General features: G+C 40.8%; 1 protein-coding gene across 1 annotated transcript in view; it reads right to left on the bottom strand.

Annotated features, from left to right (window-relative positions):
- The window catches only part of MICAL3 (microtubule associated monooxygenase, calponin and LIM domain containing 3), a 160398-nt gene that overhangs the window by 92777 nt on the left and 49281 nt on the right, over positions 1-18340 (bottom strand). Inside the window, exons 2-11 of the mRNA XM_066550226.1 lie at positions 13454-13829; positions 7804-8011; positions 6344-6460; positions 5535-5636; positions 4810-4965; positions 4181-4281; positions 2945-3202; positions 2275-2390; positions 879-1005; positions 275-368 (exon numbers count right to left, since the gene is read on the bottom strand). Coding sequence (XP_066406323.1) covers positions 275-368; positions 879-1005; positions 2275-2390; positions 2945-3202; positions 4181-4281; positions 4810-4965; positions 5535-5636; positions 6344-6460; positions 7804-8011; positions 13454-13717 — 1543 coding nt within the window. The 5' untranslated portion in view covers positions 13718-13829. The remainder of the gene's footprint in view (positions 1-274; positions 369-878; positions 1006-2274; positions 2391-2944; positions 3203-4180; positions 4282-4809; positions 4966-5534; positions 5637-6343; positions 6461-7803; positions 8012-13453; positions 13830-18340) is intronic.

Genomic DNA, 18340 nt, shown 5'->3' with positions numbered 1-18340 from the left:
TAAAGGAGATGAAAAGAACTGCCTATACAAACAAATATGCTTAGAAAATTAACAGCACTATAAAGCAAGGGAAATTGAGCAAACAAAAATAAATTCCCATGCTAATGGAAACTTGAAAAATTGTAAGCTCAGACTTGTTGACAAAACAATTACTGGATACATTTTCCAAATGAAGAGAATGGTTAAATAATATCCTACAGCCCTGCTGTTCTCTAGTTCCTGCACTCATCCAGCTCCAGAATACCAAAAGGAACAGGACAGCAGCCAGGCCTACCATTTCGAGTCAGCTTTGGTGTCCTGGAGTTCACAAAGTTCTCTATCTCCAGGTGAATGTCTTTCAAATCTCCTGTATTATACAAGTGGCGTACCTAAAATGAGACACAAAAACATTTAAGATGATGAATATGCCATGCACCCCAGACACACAGAGAAATAACCAGGAGACAATAAAAAGACATCCCAAGGTACAAAAAGGAAGCTGAGTACATGTAGGTAGCAAAAATCCTATCCCAAGAACCTCACAACAGCAAGGAGCAGCTCACCAGTGCTGAACAGTCCAGCTGACTGCTGCTGCTTAGTGGATACCAAATTGCAATGACAGACTGCTAGACTGGATTATTACAAAGAGAATGCACACATAGAAAACACAATTTTATAGGTTTCCTGTACTATTATATCACACTTAAAATTATCAAAATCAACCATTCCTAAAAAGGAATTTGTTCAAGTACAAAAGCCTACTCTTGACTGATTCAACTGCCTTTCACTGCTTCCATGCTACACACACATCACTCTCTGTTCCCAAAACACTGGCACAGCTTCACCTGAGGAAAGCCACTGCAGATTGCAAGCACTCAGGAGCACCGTCTGTGACTTACCTGCTGTGGCCTCAGGAAGTTGACGTTGATATTGGGATATCGGGTGGCAGGATCAATGCTGTAGTGGCTGAAGTTTTTACTCACGTTCTCTGGGGTGGTCTGAGGCAGCAGCCTATATATGCTTTCCCTTGGGAAAATAACACAAAAAAAAAGTTTGGGGCTTTGTTTTGGTTCATCTGTTTTGCTTAGGCTTTGTCGTGGTTTGGGGTTTTTGGTTTGTTTTGGCTGGTTTGAGGTTTTGTTCTGTTGTTGTTTTTTTTTTTTTAAGAGATGCATCACTACTACTATGGCTAAGTAAACTCTGGGGAGATAAACATTCAAATCAGAAATCTAACCACTTCAGACACTGTATAGCTAACAGTCAGCATAACCATATTAAAATCTGCACTTTAATACAACTACAGAATTCGAAAGGAGGGCAGAGAACAACACACTGAGCAAAACTGAAGGGGCTGCCCAGTACAATAAAGGCATTGACATACAGGAAGGGCTCAGGAAGAGGGGCCACCAAGGGGACTGGAGCATTTGTCCTGTGAGGAGAGGCCAGGAGAAATGAGTCTGTTCAATATGTGGAAGAGACAGCTCAGGGAAGATCTTACTGCTGTCTGAAGTGGCTAATGGAAAGGTGATCAAGTCTGGCTTCAACAGCAACATTATTTTCCACACTTTTTTAAAATTCAAACAAATGGAATTTAAAGTATGAACTGTGCCACTGCGCGATTTTAGAAATTTTACTATGGTTCCTGATGTTCAGAAGGTGCAGTTGCTGAAGTTTAAAATAGGACCTAAAAACTGTTGCTTTTACTTACTCCCTCTTGTAATTACCCGAGTTCTATCTCCAAGAGAGCCCCTTGAGTCAGGGGCAAACTGATTAACACATCAGGAACTCAACACTTCAAAAGAGACAAGATGCTGTTTGGCTTACATGAAACAAAGTAACCAAGGACAACATGAAAGATAGCAAGTCACAGCTTCCTTACAAGGAAATAATAAAAAGTATTCACAAGATAATAGGAGACAGCAAGAACTTTTGTATCTGGTGCTTTAAAGGCATCTACATCTTCATCTGGTTTGCCATTGAAGGGCTGGTGACATTTAGTCAGGCTCACTTTGTCCATGCAATGTCAATAAGCACCTAAAAAAAAGATTCCTCATCTAATCTTTTAAAACTAGGACCAGGAATAGCAACATTTCTTACTCATCCATACACTTCAGTTTATCAACTCCTTTGAAATTTTTTTTCTTTAACTGAATTATACCCTCATGCATTCTCTAAAAACAGTGAGAGTCTGTATCTCCCATTCTGTCTACAAATTTGTACTAAAAGAAACTGTAATGAATGATAAGATGTTGGAGGATTGGATTAGAACTGTAAATGTATTCACTTCTCCATTACCTCTCTGCAAGGACTTCCAAAGGACTGGCTCCGAGCGACCAACTTCGTACCATCCAAGCAGAGTCCATTGCAGCCAAAAATCCCCTGGCTATTCCAGTTCCCATTGGCCAAAATGGCTGATATTAGAGGTTACCAAAGGAAAAAAAAGCAGAGAAAGGAAAAGCATCACTTAGGGAAAATCTTAAAGAAGTATCAAGTACATATTCAGGCAGTAATCTGCTAGGAAATTTTAACTCAGTAATTAGCTACAAGTTCCACTCCCACTGGGCTAGAGGAAACCAGATGTACAGGGAGCAGCTCAAGAGCTCTCCCAAAGCCAGTGTTCCTCTATTTCCAACAGTAATTCATAGCCTGGGGTGCCTTAACAGCTTCTCTTCAAGACAGCACTTTTTAAACCAGCTACAAAATGCTAACTACCAGCAGACCCACAGTAGGTTCTGTAGAGAGTCAACAAGAAGCAGATGGGACAGACAGAACTTCAGAAAAGCTCTGCACACATTTTCTTAAGCACAATCATTACCACGCTAAAAATTCTGTTTTCCCAACACTCCCACCCTTCCTTCCAACCTCCCACTTTCTTCTGTAACAAACAGCAGCTTTCCTTAGAGTGCCTCTCTGTCAGGCAGCACGGATCTCAGCGGTTGGTGCTCATTCAGAGCTGACCACGCACCTCCAGGAGGCTGTCCCCGACCAGCGCCACGAGGAGCTGGTGGCCGTTCTGCTCGCGCACCAGGGCGGCGTTCTCGGAGGCGTACATGCACGTGAAGTCAAACATGGCCACGTCGGGCTGCCCGTAGTGGTTGATGGCAAAGTCCAGCGAGGGCAGCTGCTGGTTAGTGGAGAAATCTGCTGCCTCCCGGGCGTAGTTCAGCAAAGCCTCCTGGTCCACGTTCTCCCGGGACAGCAAGACCTCTGTGTCGGCATGGTCCTGCCAAAACCAGCACCATTAAAGTGCTGTGGTCAAACTCACCAGTTTGTTTTAAGATTGGTATATATTGTAGCTGGCATTAAAATTCTGACAAATCTACTCATACAAATTTGCCTGCTAATTTCTTTCATTCCTATCTGTGTTAATGCTTCCAGGAGAAAATCTATTGTACTTGCGGGGTTCCCCATGGCAGGAAGGAATGATGAATCTGACTCCGTGTTCTCAGAAGGCTAATTTATATTAAAGAATGCTATACTAAACTACACTAAAGAATACAGAAAGGATACTTACAGAAGGCTAAAAAGATAATAATGAAAACTTGTGACTCTTTCCAGAGCCTTGACACAGCTTGGCCCTGACTGGCCAATGAGTCAAAACAATTCACATGAAAACAATGAAACAATCACCTGTGGGTAAACAATCTCCAAACACATCCCACAAGTGAGCACAATACAGGAGAAGCAAATGGGATAAGAATTTGTTTTCCTTTTTCTCTGAGGCTTCTCAGCTTCCCAGGAGAAAATCCTGGGTGAAGGGATTTTTCAGAAAATATGACTGTGACAAAAATATATAGATCTTTTATTCCAGATAGTAATCAGTCCTGCTTGCATTGCTCACTGTGAAAGGGCTAAGAAACTTTTGAGCATTTTTCACTCCCATAAAATAAGGGAAGCTCAACTAAGCTATTAAATGTTCCTTCAGCATATTTTATCTTAGCATGAGCAAAACTCCCAAATCCACAAAAGGAGACAAATTTGAAAAGGACAGGTTTTGTAACACTCATCTGATGGTTTAAAATACTTCAGAAGGGCATTAACTGCCCCTTTTAGAACACAATTACATTCATGTTCTAAAATAACAACTGTATAAAAACATTATGTGATGGAGAAAAGCTTATTTTCCTACTTTCACCTTACCAAAAGTAAATTATCACCACAATTTTAGCTTACAGAGAATACAGGAGAAATTAATACCCACATGCCGTATCACTCCTTTATCCAGCAAGCTCTGCTTTTTGGCAGTCATGACAAAGTAGTGCGTATCATCCTTGTAGTAGACAATGTTCTCCAAGTCAATGCCTTGTGACAGAACAAAAGACATGGTAATGAAGGAACAAGTTAGGAGTCATGTGCAACAGAAGTTCTACCAGAAGAAAGTAAATTGAAACTGCATGGTTAGAGAGAATGCCAAGCAACTTTCTACCATGGCTCTGGGTGACTTTAAAATCTGAACTGTCAACAAAAACACAGCATATTTCACCTGCATAAAACTACTTTTAAAAAATCCATTTATCATCACTCTAAGGTTTGCATTCAGATGTGGAGCGCAAAAAGCAGAACACTGGATTCATGACCTCTTCCCATTTAGGGCTTTGATTTCCTGAAAACCATAAATTCTCCACTTCTGAATCAAAATGACACACATCTGCTTTGTACAGCAGAACAGCTACAGTATACAAAAATAGGTAATCATATTTCAGAGGCAGCCCTGACTGCCTTGCACAAGATGCTTGTTTCTTGGTTAAACACACAAATCTGAGCTGCAAAATCGCAATTATAAAAACAAATAGTTTATTTTCACTGGAAATCTGTCAAGTGCTGGCAAACCTGTGGCATCTCGGAGATCCTGGAAGAACTTCTGGTTGAAGATGAAGGCCACACCGCTGATCTCTTCTACTTTGGCTTCAGCTGTGGTGTTGCGATTGATGAAGTTTGCTGTGATGGCGATTGCAAGCTTGCCACGGAATTCCTTTCGGCGAAACCCTGCAGGAAGGATAAAGTGGCAATGCTGAAAAGCAAACACACCTTCAGAGAAGGATCAGCATGCCACAGGCAGGTACACTCACAAAGTAAAGGGAGAGAAGGGAATTGATGAGCTACAAACTCCTCCAAAGAAGGAAAGAACAATTGCTTCATCAGAACAGTGTTGTTTAGGGGAAAAGCTCCCCACCTGTCTTCCATCTCTGTTCCTAAAGCTGCAATTTCTATTAAAAAAAAAGGGATTCTCTGCTACACAGAATAATACTCAACACCTCACTTCCTACACCCAAAGGTAGGAGTGACACTACTTAACTAAAGAAAAAAATGTAGGAAAAATTATCCAGATCAAAAACTCTTATGTCTTTATTAGTTTAGAGGAAGAAAACAAAGACCACCCACATCTCTGCTATAAATGGATTTTTACATGGACTTTTAATCTCCCAATCACTTGTCACCTGTCCCTATCAGACTATCAAGTGTCTTTCCAGATGTTGATTGGCATGTTAAAGGCCACTTTTGTTCCAACAAATTTAAGAATAACTTCTGTTTGGAGGTGAATTATGAACCATTACCTTCTAAGGTGTTTCTCCTGCCATCCCCTCCAATGATTACTTCAAACTCATACTCAGACACTGGATGGGTTTTGGGATGGACCAGTGCACGCCAACCTATTCCTGTAGATAAACTCCAAGTTAGTGACAATATAAACGGCAATAATAATAATAGAAAAAAAAAGATAATAGAAATAATAATAATTTTAAAAAATAGTTCTTACTATCAATAAATCCTACAACACATGACCAGTAAAGAAACCGTGCAGGACAGCTACACTGATGACAGGGCTATTCCTGAACTGTGCAGCAATTCCACGTGAATCAGAGGCAGACAACTCTGCTAAAACTCCCCTGATTCCTTTAAAGGCCCCTACAAACTTCTCTACTGCCTATACAATTAATAAAAGGCCAAACTACAAGTAAGCTACATCTCCTGTGGTGATCAGAGAACAGGTTTCACAGCGATACCAAAAGCATTACAAGGATCATTCACCAATATAGTGAATGCAAAGAAAGGAGTTGTTTCAAAATGTTATCAAAATGTTATGTAATAGGCTTAAGTATTTTAGAAGCAATTACAATTTACCATGCCTTGGTCTACTTCTGTGCAGTCCTTCTGGTGACTTTGTTTCATACAGTAACTAATTTGGATTTGCCAATAGAAAAAGCAAATCCTACTAAAAATCCAAGCAAAAATGGATTAATAACTATTCTTATTAATGGAGCATGAGGAAAGGACTTAACATCATAAGCAGAGTTAAGGAGTGTGTCCTGTGTATCCTACCACAACTTCCCCCATCTCTACTGCCCATTTCAGTGCTACTTGCTTTCATTCTCCTGGTCCTCTGGAGGGTAAACAAGCCCCCGGAACTCCACATTGACATGGATCTCTATTCCCAAGATCAAGGCAACCTTCAAAAGGATCAGCTGGAGCTGACGGATACCTGCAAAGAAAAAAGCAGATGATAAAGAAATAGAAGGAAAAGAAAAGAGCCCAAGTGCCCATGTCTGTCTGTGCGACATTACTGATACCCTGACAAAGGCCAGCTGCTACTTTCCTCTTCCCCACGGAGTTCCCAGCATTTCATCCAGGCATCACTGCTGTGTGAAATCACAGCATGCTAAGAAAATTCTACACAGATGAAAACCCAACCCTTTTCAAAGCATAAAAAGTAATTTTTTAGTGTTTCAGTCCCCTAACCAGCAACAAGGGTAACAACCAGGACATGAGCTGCAGGAGAGGGAGGGAAGACAGCACAGGCAGGACTGCACTTGTCACAGATGGCAGAGAGCCACTGGATCAGCCTGGCTGTAACACTGACTGCACCTCCATCCCAGCACCTCTGGGTTACTGAGGGCATAGAAAGCTCCTCGCCACCTCTTCTCTTCAGGTAACTTTGGCAATGAAAATGAAAATTACAGTGTGCAAACTCAATGAATTTGAAGAAAAACACCTTACTGTTATATTTCAGATACTGAAATGAAAAAATCCTTCACCTAAACACTAAATTTTAGCTGTGCTGATACACAAAAAAAGATAAAATGCATAAAAGACAGGAAGAATAAAAATGAAAATAAATTAGAGGGGAAAAGCAATCTGCAAGGCTGAAGTTACAAAGAAAACTTCTAGTTTTACCATTTGTTGCCAAATTAAAAAAAAGACAACACAGACTGGTGGGCAACACCTGGCTGTGCCTTGTACAGTCAATTTTGGGGAAGAAAAAAGAAAAGAAAAATAACTCCTGCTCCACCAAAGCATTCAGCTTTCAAAGAGGACTGATTTAACAGAATATAAAAATCATCAAGATTATTCTCAGTTTTAACACAAACATCTATTTAATCAAAACGTATCTTCATCACTCTCCTGAAAATAAACAAAGTTTTTACATAAAAAACTGTTCCTCTTTTCTCCAGACTGAAATTCACAAGAATGTTCAAAAGCATGCACTAGTTTTTATTTACAATTTGCTCAAGAGAAACAGAACAATGTGGCAGCTGCAGCAATGTATCAGCAAAAACCAGAAAAATTATCCATTAAAAGAAAAACAACGTTTGAGCTTTAAGTGTACTTTTCAGTGTAGGAAGAAGCTATGCCTTAGGAATGTCTAAGAGATGACAGATAAACACTGCATGCTTTAATCTCATGACTAGCCCAGAATGCACAAAGTAACGCTGAACTGTACCACAAAAACTTGAGAGCAGGGACTGTGTGGGCTGAATTTTCACCCTCACCTTCCTCCCCCCAGGAAGAAGCAGTGCTGCTGTGCCCAGCCCTGCCTGTACTTACTGATATGGTCTATGGAGCCTGCACAGAATTTGCCGTAGAACTTTTTGGCGCCGAGGCCCCTGAGGTCATGGATGGTGAAGGGCCAGAGGTGCAGCACGTTGTTGCGGGAGAAGGCGTCCCTCTTCTCTATCACCACCACCTTGGCTCCCAGGAAGGACAGGTCGATGGCTGTGCGAAGGCCACAGGGTCCAGCCCCAATTATCAGACACTGCAAAACAACCAGCACTGAGTAACTGCACGGTCCTTGGAGGAAATGGATTTCGGCAGCAGCTTCTGAGCATCCCATGGCTCTTAGGAAGAAGTGCTCTTGGTCTGAAACATAAGCTGAAATTTCACATCAGTCTGTCTCTACCTGCTAAGTTCTGCCATTGATAAGCAGAAACCACAACCTGAAAATGAAGTATATTGCAGAGCAGTGAAAAGACTCAGGAAGCAGGCAAGTCAACTGTGTGCTTGCAACCCTTGCTCTAGGAAGAGCTGCCAAGTCATACTCTCCAAGCTACCTGGAGAACAGCAATATTTCTGAAGGCTTCTCCCTCCCACAATCCACTTTTTTTTCTTAAAAAAAACAAAACAGAAAATCAAAACAACCCCCAAGAAACAAAAACAAAACCACTGACAAGTTTTCCTCTCATCTTCCAAACACTGAGCTGGCCTTTCTTAAGAATATCTTCAGTAGCATTGCAACAGCTACAGCAGACAAACACAAGACACTAATGTTTTTATAAACACCATCATTTAGAGTAACAGAATAAAAGAGTAGCCAAGTCAGAACGCAATATTTTATGCCTTTGGTGGTGCTTTGGGGCTTCTACTACTGCAGCAAAGGAGACGTCAGGGAAGTAGACATCATGTAAACAAAATCTTTGTGTGATCAGACAAATCTTTTCTCCAACCTAACCTCTGTCATATGAAAGGCCTTTCACCTTCCCTTATCTTTTTCCACTTTACTCACAAACACCATCAGATGCTAATAAACAACTTGAGAATGTAAAATACGTGCGTGTCTAGTGTTGAAGTACCTTCTGAGAACAGAATGATGCAGCAAAATACTTTCCAATTAAAAACCCAAGATAGTCAGGAGACACTTTTTACCCACAGGAACTGATGTCCACAGAGAAAGCGTTGGTATGTGCAGTCACATAAACACAGTACACAGTCCATTTCTTCATCGTTATTGTACTTTGATTTCTACCGAGTAAACCAGAGACCTTGTTACCCAAGTGGCTGCTGCTGCCACGTGATTCTCTTCCAGATCCTTATGGCTGCACCAGAAAGCTCTTTGAGAAACTCTTAATTATGCCAAAATTTATCTATGAGCCAGTGTTCTGATAAACAACCAATCCCAAAAAGCAAAACTTGGTGTTTGGTGGTCATCCCCATCTGACAATTTTTACAGGCTGCCACGTTCTCACCACTGGGGCATAAACTCTGCAGGCACCATGAAACTGCAAATGTAAAGCCTGAATGATGGCAAACCAATTACAGCAGTGATGATATAGCTATTGACATGCAAATTCCACGTAGGACTACTGAATAAGATAAGGAATCACATAAATCTGAGGGCAGAGATCCAAGTCTAGAGCAAAGGGAAGGGAATAATAACACCACTGCTTCTTTAGTGGCTTCAGGAACCTGAAAGCATTTGGGACAAAAGGCACACCCAACCTCTGAGCTAATAAATAACTAAATAAAATTGTATATTGAACAGGTAATCTTGAACAGGATCCTCAGTTAGATCTATATTCTTCCAATTTTAATATTGCTTTCTTTGTAGCTAAGTGTAATTCCCAAACACCCCCTTGTCTTTCTTTTTAAAACTTTTCAGAAAATTAGCTCAGCACATTATACTTATTCAGGTAATAACTACAATCTTCAAAGAGCCTGGATTTCAATAAGCAACACGAACACACTGAATTGGGTGATTTTCATTCTTTGACAAATTTCCACATATAAAATATTTATGATGGAGTATACAACAGCAAAGGAATTGTACTAAAATCAGACTATTCAAACTCAGGTTTCATGAAATTATAAGCTAGTTGCCTGCAACTTTGCCATAGGAACTTTAAAGTTTTTTATTCTCTCTATCCTTCCTCCCTGCTCTCATAGTAGGATGTGGTTAAAAGCACTTAGGTTTTGATTAAGATTCTAGATATTCTGAATGTAAAATACTCAGACAAGTAATTTATAGTCAAAGTTGCCTTTTTTTTAATTCCATCACAAAGCCATTAAATTATGTTGTTATAAAACATAAATTCTAAGCACAATTAAAAATAGAAAAGATTCTTTTCCACTTCTAATGCTTCTTCCAGGGTCAGATATCTCATAAAAACCCACCTTCTGGTACTCCCAGTCAGCAGTAACTCCATGACATGCCAAGTACAGCCAAATAAAGGCAGCTACTGTTATTCCTCGTTCCTTTTCCCCTCAGTGACTCCAAGCAATTGCTGCAATTCCCTGCACTGAAGCTGTCTCACCCCTCAAAAACACTTCTTGCTCAAGATCTTTCAGAGAGATTATATTAAGTTTCCAGTAACAATGCCATGGTAATGGAACAGCAAATGCAAACTGAAATGCTGTATTCTCTGTATAACCAATGGAGAGAGAGCACCATTTGTAACTATTTACATTTGAACAACCCATCATGTTCAAAACACTTTCATGAACTCTGATTATCTGAATTCTGGTTAGCCTGGATGCTGGCCATGTGCACAAACTGGCCAACTCCAGGCACAGCACCTCATCCCTGAACAATTTTTAAATGGGCAATTAAGAGCTATCCTACAAAGTATGAAAACTTCAGAACTCATTTATGTTCAAGTGTACAGAAGCCAGGCTCCCTAAAGAAATTACTGACTTCTGTTCTGACATGGATAAAACCCTAATCTTTATTTTAAATTCTATCATCTCCACATGGCCACTTAAATCTCTGTACCTTTTAATCAGCAGTTTGCAAATTACATTAAACATTAGGAATATAAAGCCAAGTGAGTTAGGAAACATCAAATCACACATGACTCAGTTTTCAAAAGGCCTCTGCTTTAAACAGTTATGATTACCTCTTAGGAGTAAAGTAAATTTAAACATTTAATGGCAGATACTATTTTGATAGGAAACAAGAAATTAATAGAAACCTATATGAAAAGATAAGAGGAATACATGATGAAATTTGATTTAAAAAATATGTTCACTGCAGTCATTGCCCAGTCCCATCACAGTGGTCCTTCACACCAACACCAGCAAGTTCTGAGGTTTTTGTCTCATCATTCAAAGAGGGACAGTCCCACATGACCTCATGAGCCTCTCTGTTTATGTCACCACCACCCCACCACATGCTACTTTTACAATCACTCTCTTGATCCCAGCTCTCCAATTCCATTCTCACTCTCTTTAACTTGGCTTTGGTGTATGAAATAGGTTAAGCTTTTGGAGGATACAAAATCCCTAGCAACTTCTTCAGTCAAACATCACTCCCAGGATGCTTTACTCCTTTTATCCACTTTATAACTGTACTTGAAGAGAGGTTTTAAAGACCCTTGCTTACATGTATTTACTCAAAGCACACCCTTTTCTGATGACTTTTGAGCCTCGGTACTCCTCTGGATCTCCAGTTATTCTTTCAGAGCACTATCTCAAGGACTCCATTTCTCTCATTCCTCTCACTGCCAACTTCCCAGGGGGCTTCACCCATGATCTCGTGCAATCTTCCTCTATAAATTGTCTTTGCATCACCTCATCAGAGACACTGGTTCAATCAGCTTTGTCAGAGCTGTCAAGTCACAAAACCTCAAGAGTTGGCTACTTCTTGGCCAAGCTAAAATCTCTACCTTTCTGACATTTCCTTGTGGCTGCCTAGTTGTTAATTCAAGCTCAATAACACCAAATGGAGCTCTAATGTCCTTCTAAACTCAGCTCACCACTTCCCGTGGATAGAAATGTCACACTCAATTTTCTGGATGCCTTTCATAGCTGGATGTCACCCTCCACTAACATCTGGTTTTTGTAGCTCTCACAATCAAGCACTACCCACTTATATGCCTATAAAATCTCATCTTTAATGTTTCATCTCAATTATTGAACCAACCTTTTCCACAGTGTTAACAAATACAGTCAGAGCCTGGATGCAGAAATCACTCTTAGAGTCTATTATTCAAAGAAGTTAAAAACCTCTACATCTTGGCTCCTTCCATCTCTTTGTCCTAAAAGCATAAACCACCTATCTTCATTTCACAGACTTAAACACCCTAGTTCAGCTCAACCCTCTATGTTTCATTCAAAGTAAGAGCAATTCCTGAATTTAATGAATGCACAAAGTGATCAGTTTTACAGAAAATTTAGAAGTTTTCTCCATGATGATCTTGGAAGATTTACTCCTAACCATACACGAAACCTATTACGTTCATCTTCTGGTAAACCCTTCCTTTCTTATCTTATGTTGCCTGAAAAATGTAAACTTTAACAATGGTTGGATTTTTGGGGTGTTGAAGCTGCTGCCCACTGTGACTACCAACAGTGCGTAATTATTTGATTTTCAGAGTTTACCAAGCGTTACTACCGTATTTCATTGTAAACAACTCCATCCTTATGAAAATGGCCACTGGAAAGTGAAAGAAGATAAACAATTAAGAAAAGAATGTAACTTTCTAGTATCCAGTTGGGGGAAAATATAAGTTCACAGATCTGAAATGACATGCTCTAAACAAGATATATTTCTCCCTCAATTCCATACTGAGGAATTAGTCATTAACTCTACCAATTAAAGCACTTCTCTCAAAAGGTGCCTATTCAAGAGAAAGAGCAGCACCTATTGTCCTCAATGAAAGAGGACAGAAACCTGTTCTAATTTTATCCTATTCTGCACTATTTGTCTATTTTGGAAAAAAAAGAGTGCTTGATTATTTATAAAACCAACCTATTCTATTCACATTTCAATAAATTATATAAAGAACTGCTTTCAAACTGCACTGTCCAAGGGGAGCAATACATAAATAACAGCTCAAAGTAATTCAGGTTTAAAAAATAGTAAAATGCTGTGTGTGTGTGTGTGTGTAAAAGCAGGAATTCCTGCAGTAAATACCACACATACCAACCTTTTAAAAAGAATTGGTATGAGTTTCCACAGCATATTTTTTTCTTTGAACTTAGAATAAAATTGATCACTTTCTAAATAATGGGAAACAGTCTGTTTTGCCAAATTGGCAAAAAAGTTCAGTTTTCTTGAGAGAGCCATGAGAATTTTCAAATTACAACTGGAAATTTCCAAACATGCATATTTTGGATCCTAGACTCCAACAGCATTCCTGTTACTGTCAAAATGCAAAAACGAGTCAACCAAGATTAAAGGTTTACCAATTAAGATTTTCCAAGGCATCTATCTATAGGACTGATGCCACAAAAAACTTACATTGTAAGAACTTGCTGGCTGCTCCTCCTGAATAAAATACATTTGGGGGGGCAGTCACATCTGGTGACAGAAATTCCACAAAAGGAATTTCTGATTGCTGATCAAACGCTAAAATTGTGAGAACATTCCTGATACTTCCCTGGCTCACACCAGGCAATATTTTCCTACATCCACACCTTTTTACTGTGTATTCCAGAGGGATTGGGTAATAGCTGCCTGGCCCATGGTGACTGAACCTCTTACCTTGGTGTTGGCGCATGCTTTCCCCTTCTTGTAGTCCTTGTGGCTGCCTCTTTTATCCAATTTGGCCCACAAGGCTTTGGCTTTCCAGTAATTGAGCTTGGACTTGAGTTTGTGATAGAAGGAACGATAGTCCTTGGGCTTTAGCTCCAGGTAGTCACAGAGCTCCTGGAAAGCCTTGAGAGTCCCCTTGCAGGTGGAAGCCTGGACAAATCTGTCGAAGAGAACATGAGCCTGGTTCACCTTCTCGTTTTTACTTTCCTCCATGCTTCACACGTGGCAGCTGCCCAGGGGGGCAGCTGTGCTCTTCCAGTCTGCCAGATTTCCTGATGTTGTTCTGCTGAGCCACTTTCACCGCTGCCTTACAAGCATTATTAACCTATAAAACAAAAAGAAGAAAGAGCAAGTTCAGTTACTCTTTTTCATTCCAAAATTTTGTCTAAACCCGCTGAACTGAGAGCCCAGGTTCCCAGTCAGTTCTCAGGTGATAGATATCCCAAGGATTTCTACTCAGGCTGACTGAAGAGGAGGCTTCCAGAGTTCACTGAGCCTCACTGCAAACAGCGGCACATCTCACATCTCTGTTAAATCACAAAATACTTTAACCTGAGCCAGTGCCTTGGAAGTTTTAGAAGTTTTGTCAAAACTCATTCTGAATGAAGAGCAGGGAAGTTCCCAGTAAACAGGCAGATGTTACACCGTGTCTGGAAGAGGGCAGAGGTTGTAAAACAGAACAGGCAAATCCTACCATGTTGCAGTTACTGTGTAACACCACAACAACAGTTATGGGCTGGTGTTAAAAACACTACTGCCACAAAACACTTCAAGAGTCCATACTCCATCAGTAAAATAAGCTTTTATGCCTTCATTCTAAAAAGACACATGTCTTTGGTCATGATAAATAGAGATAAGAGGATGGCATAGCAGAAGCTGATATAGAATCCTTGCCAAGACTGGTTTTTGCACAGTGATGCTTACTGGGATCTTAAAAATAAGTTAAACCTGCTAATAGCAATCAATTTCTTGGAAAAATTAGTCAAGGCTGTAAAAACGAAGCGTGTCTGCGTTGCATAAAGCAGTATAAACATTTCCCTTACCTAAAGCCTACACATATAATTCTGTCCATAAATGAGCAGTGTAAGAGTGAAACATGGCTGGTGCATGAGCCTTCTAAGATCCCATAGTAATTCCCCTATTTTGTGTTTTTCAGCTTCTTTTGATATTCAGGTCCGTACAAAATTTTAGGCGGTAGCTGGAGTCTCCTTTAATCTGCTGGGGCAGAGCTGCTGTCATGAGCTCTGCTGCTCATTTCTGGGATGCCTCAGAAGCAGGCTGGAAACCTGCAGAATTGTTTGGATCACGTTTAAAGCACAGGTATCTGCTCTTCCTCTCTCTTTTATATAGAATAAACCCTTTTCTTTCTTTTATAGATAACACTAAGTATATTCTAAATTACCCTTCTTGCTGAGAAAGAATAGTTCTGTTTGCCTTCAGATATGAAGGCAGTATGGGAACACAGGCACAAACTATGCAAGTGAAAGCACTTCCAAGGTGGTTTTTGCCCTTTGTTTTTTGGTTTGTTTTTTTTTTTTTTTTTTTTTTTGCAAAGGGTATTGAGGCAAAAAGGGAAATATGTGGACTTGGATAAAACTTTTTAGATTCTCACCAGCTCTTTTCCTGCTTCCAGCAGACAGGAAGCCAAGCCAAACATTACAGCTCATGTCTCTTCCCCTCCCATATGACAGCTCTCCAGTAGTTTATTTGGGCACTCCTGCTTTTCAGCCTAACATGGTATTTATTGTTTATGTTTAGAAACAGCAAAGGAGTCCTGGAAACCTTTACATACAGCCACAAACTGGTAGTTTTGAAAAATAAAAGTTCCTTCAGATGTCAAAGTACAACAGTCGGTTACAGTGCAGAATGCAATTCTAACTTTATTAGGACAACCACCCTGGAGGACCCAGTACCAATAAAACTGTTTTTCTAACTGGCTGATAGCGATGCCCATGTCCATATCAGTGCTGCTCACTAAGCAAATTGGAACTGCTTGTTTTCCATCTTAACTTCACTGTTGTGAAGCTGGAAACCTGCTCCAGCCTTGCACCTCAAGGAAACCACTGCACTGCTACAGAGGCCAAGTCACAGAACCCCGAAATGGTTTGGTTTGGAAGGGAGACCTTAAAGGTCACAAAGTTCCAACACCCCTGCCATAGGCAGGGATACCTCCCACTAGACCAGGTTGCTCAAAGCTCCATCTAATTTTTCTTGAGCACTTCCAGGGATGGGGCATCCACAGCTTCTCTGGGCAACCTGTGCCAGTGTCTCAGTGCCCTCACAGCAAAGAGCTTCTCAATATCCAATCTAAACCTGCCCTATAACAGTTTGAAGCCATTCTCCCTTGTCCTATCATTCATGTCCTTGTTAAAAGTCCCTCTCCACCTCTCTTCTGGCCCAACCAGGTACTGAAGTCCTGTGCCTCCTCTTTTGTTCTCAAGAAGAATATTATAATGGACTCCAACAAAACACCTCTAACGCTGAAGGAGTCATTTCAGTGTCTCTGTGTCATACAGACACAATAAAATACCTACAGCCTAAAGTCATATGCCTCATTAATCAGCACAGCATTCCAAGCTGAATACTCTTATGTTCCCCCCACTTCTGGCATCCCCCCTCCACCACGCAAACACCCACTTTACACCAGTGCTTTGGATGACTGAGACTTCTACAGAAAAAGCAATACAAGTTACATGACCTAAATTAAGTGGATTCACAATTCAGGTCTGTTAGTACACATTCCACTTCTGATATATCCAGATGTAAGGACAGCATAGGGATCATTTCTTAGACTTGCTTCTCCCATAGCTTTTCACCAAGGAAGTGAAGCAGTATTGGGTTTGCAATGCTTAAAGACCCCAAAGCTAAAACCCAACTTCCTTTTGTCACATTATATCACAGTACAAGCTGGCTTGTACTGGGCAATTAATTTGGCTATAAATAAGAAAACCAGCTGGTCCCTGGCTTGAAAGAAAGGATTCTCAACCAATTCTGTTCCATCCTAAGCTGCAGACATCTCACAGGTCCAGGAGCTGGGTGGTATCAAGGAACACACCAATAACTGGGTTTTTCAAAACCCCTTTTATAAACAGGGCTTCATACAATAAACTTGTTCTTTTGCCACATGGACATTGGGGTGTGTGTTGCTCCTGGCTCTGACCACTGACCCCACAAAACACGTGGATAATAAACATAATATCCTTTCACTCTAGGAACTTACTGCTGTGTGTGTCTGAGGTTTGCCAAGCCAGCAGCCAAACCTGGAACCAACAGGTCATTTGAGCCAGCACATTCCAAGGGGTACCTTAGCACGGCAGCTCTGCCCAAATCCCGCTTCACACAGCCTGGGAAATCAGTTATGCCCAAGGGTGAAACACCGAGGCTTCAGTCACCACATTAGGTCACTCCCTAGAACTCTGCATTCCTGATGTAAACACCCTGAGCCCTTGGAACCCAAGAGCAACACGTCAGAGAACATGGAAATTACAGGAGGAAAGCAAGGGCAGGCAAGAATTATTTGCTAGGTTTCCAGGGTACTGGTGTGCCTTGCTGGCTGTTCTGCAAGTCTGCAGTATCCTGCATGTTTTGTCTCGAGGCAGCTGATTGCTGACTCAGATGCTCTGTGAATTCCTTGGCTTGGGAGCTGGGCGAGTGAAAGACAAAGCCCATGGAAAAACGCATGCAAGAACAGCGTTCACGTTGCTATTTACAATAATAGCAGGAGGTTGTCACTGACTCATGGCTCCAAGTACCCTCAGGATCTCCAGCGCTCACCCAGGACAAAAGAAATCAATGGAAAACACAGAGATGCAGGCAGTGAATAATTCCAGGTGGTGGTTCCTTCCCACAGTCACCACAGATGCAGGAATATGAATATTTCATCAAATGCATACACGAGAAAGAAAGCCCAGTGCCCTACTTCTGCCAAAGGCAAGAGATAAGAGGAGATTTTGCAAATTCTACACATCATGAATTTGGTTGTACAAATTGAAGTTCTGCAGCAAGTGTTGCAAATGCAGGGCTTATATATTTCAGGCAAATAAATCCCCATTATACAAGTCACCACCCCCTCTACATTTCCATCCTAATTTTGTTCAAAGTGTTCATTCAAGCAATGACTTGAGCCTGGGAAAAAATAAAATACTACCGGAATGTATTTTCCAGCCATCTTTTTTTTTCCCCATCAGAAATTATTGAGTTAATTCCATCTACATTCACAGCTTGTTCTCTCCACCCTAAATCAGGAGTGAATAAAACATTTGCCAAAGTAATTGCCCAGCTGCACTTCAGAATGCTGAGTTTCTCTGAGCACTATTTAAGTGCTTTGTTACACTTGAGTTATTTCACAGCCAGGCCAACACCACAGATGCACCCTTGACAGACAATCCTCTGAGAAGTCAGGCATCAAGAAGAAGCAGTAATACCATATGGAATTTGACAGCAAACTGGTCCATGATCATAAAACTACTCTCCAGCAACATTCCCTATGCCCTTACCTCCCTTTCATGGCTCCTTCTGTAGCTTGTGCCTAAGCAAGGCTCAGTAACAAGCTCTGCAAACTCCGAGATTACTGCAGTACCCAGGCAGCCAGGACACACTTGCAACTTGGCTAGCAAAAGCCTAAGCACAGATTACAGTTAAGCTCATGCTACAGACAGTGGGGACACCTATTTTTGTCTCTCTCCTCCACCCAGCATCCAGTTTTCTTGTAGGAAACCAATTACCTTTGAGACTCTTTTTCCTCATTGAATCTGGATGAAATTGTTCAAAAGTTATTAAGGATGAACTGAAAAGCAGATGAACAAATGGCTCAATCCCATAAGCCTCCCCTCTTTA

The sequence above is a fragment of the Molothrus aeneus genome, chromosome 5 (genome assembly GCF_037042795.1).
Source record: "Molothrus aeneus isolate 106 chromosome 5, BPBGC_Maene_1.0, whole genome shotgun sequence".
In the NCBI taxonomy this organism is placed as follows: domain Eukaryota; kingdom Metazoa; phylum Chordata; class Aves; order Passeriformes; family Icteridae; genus Molothrus; species Molothrus aeneus.
This window is presented reverse-complemented; position numbering and strand designations above follow the sequence as displayed.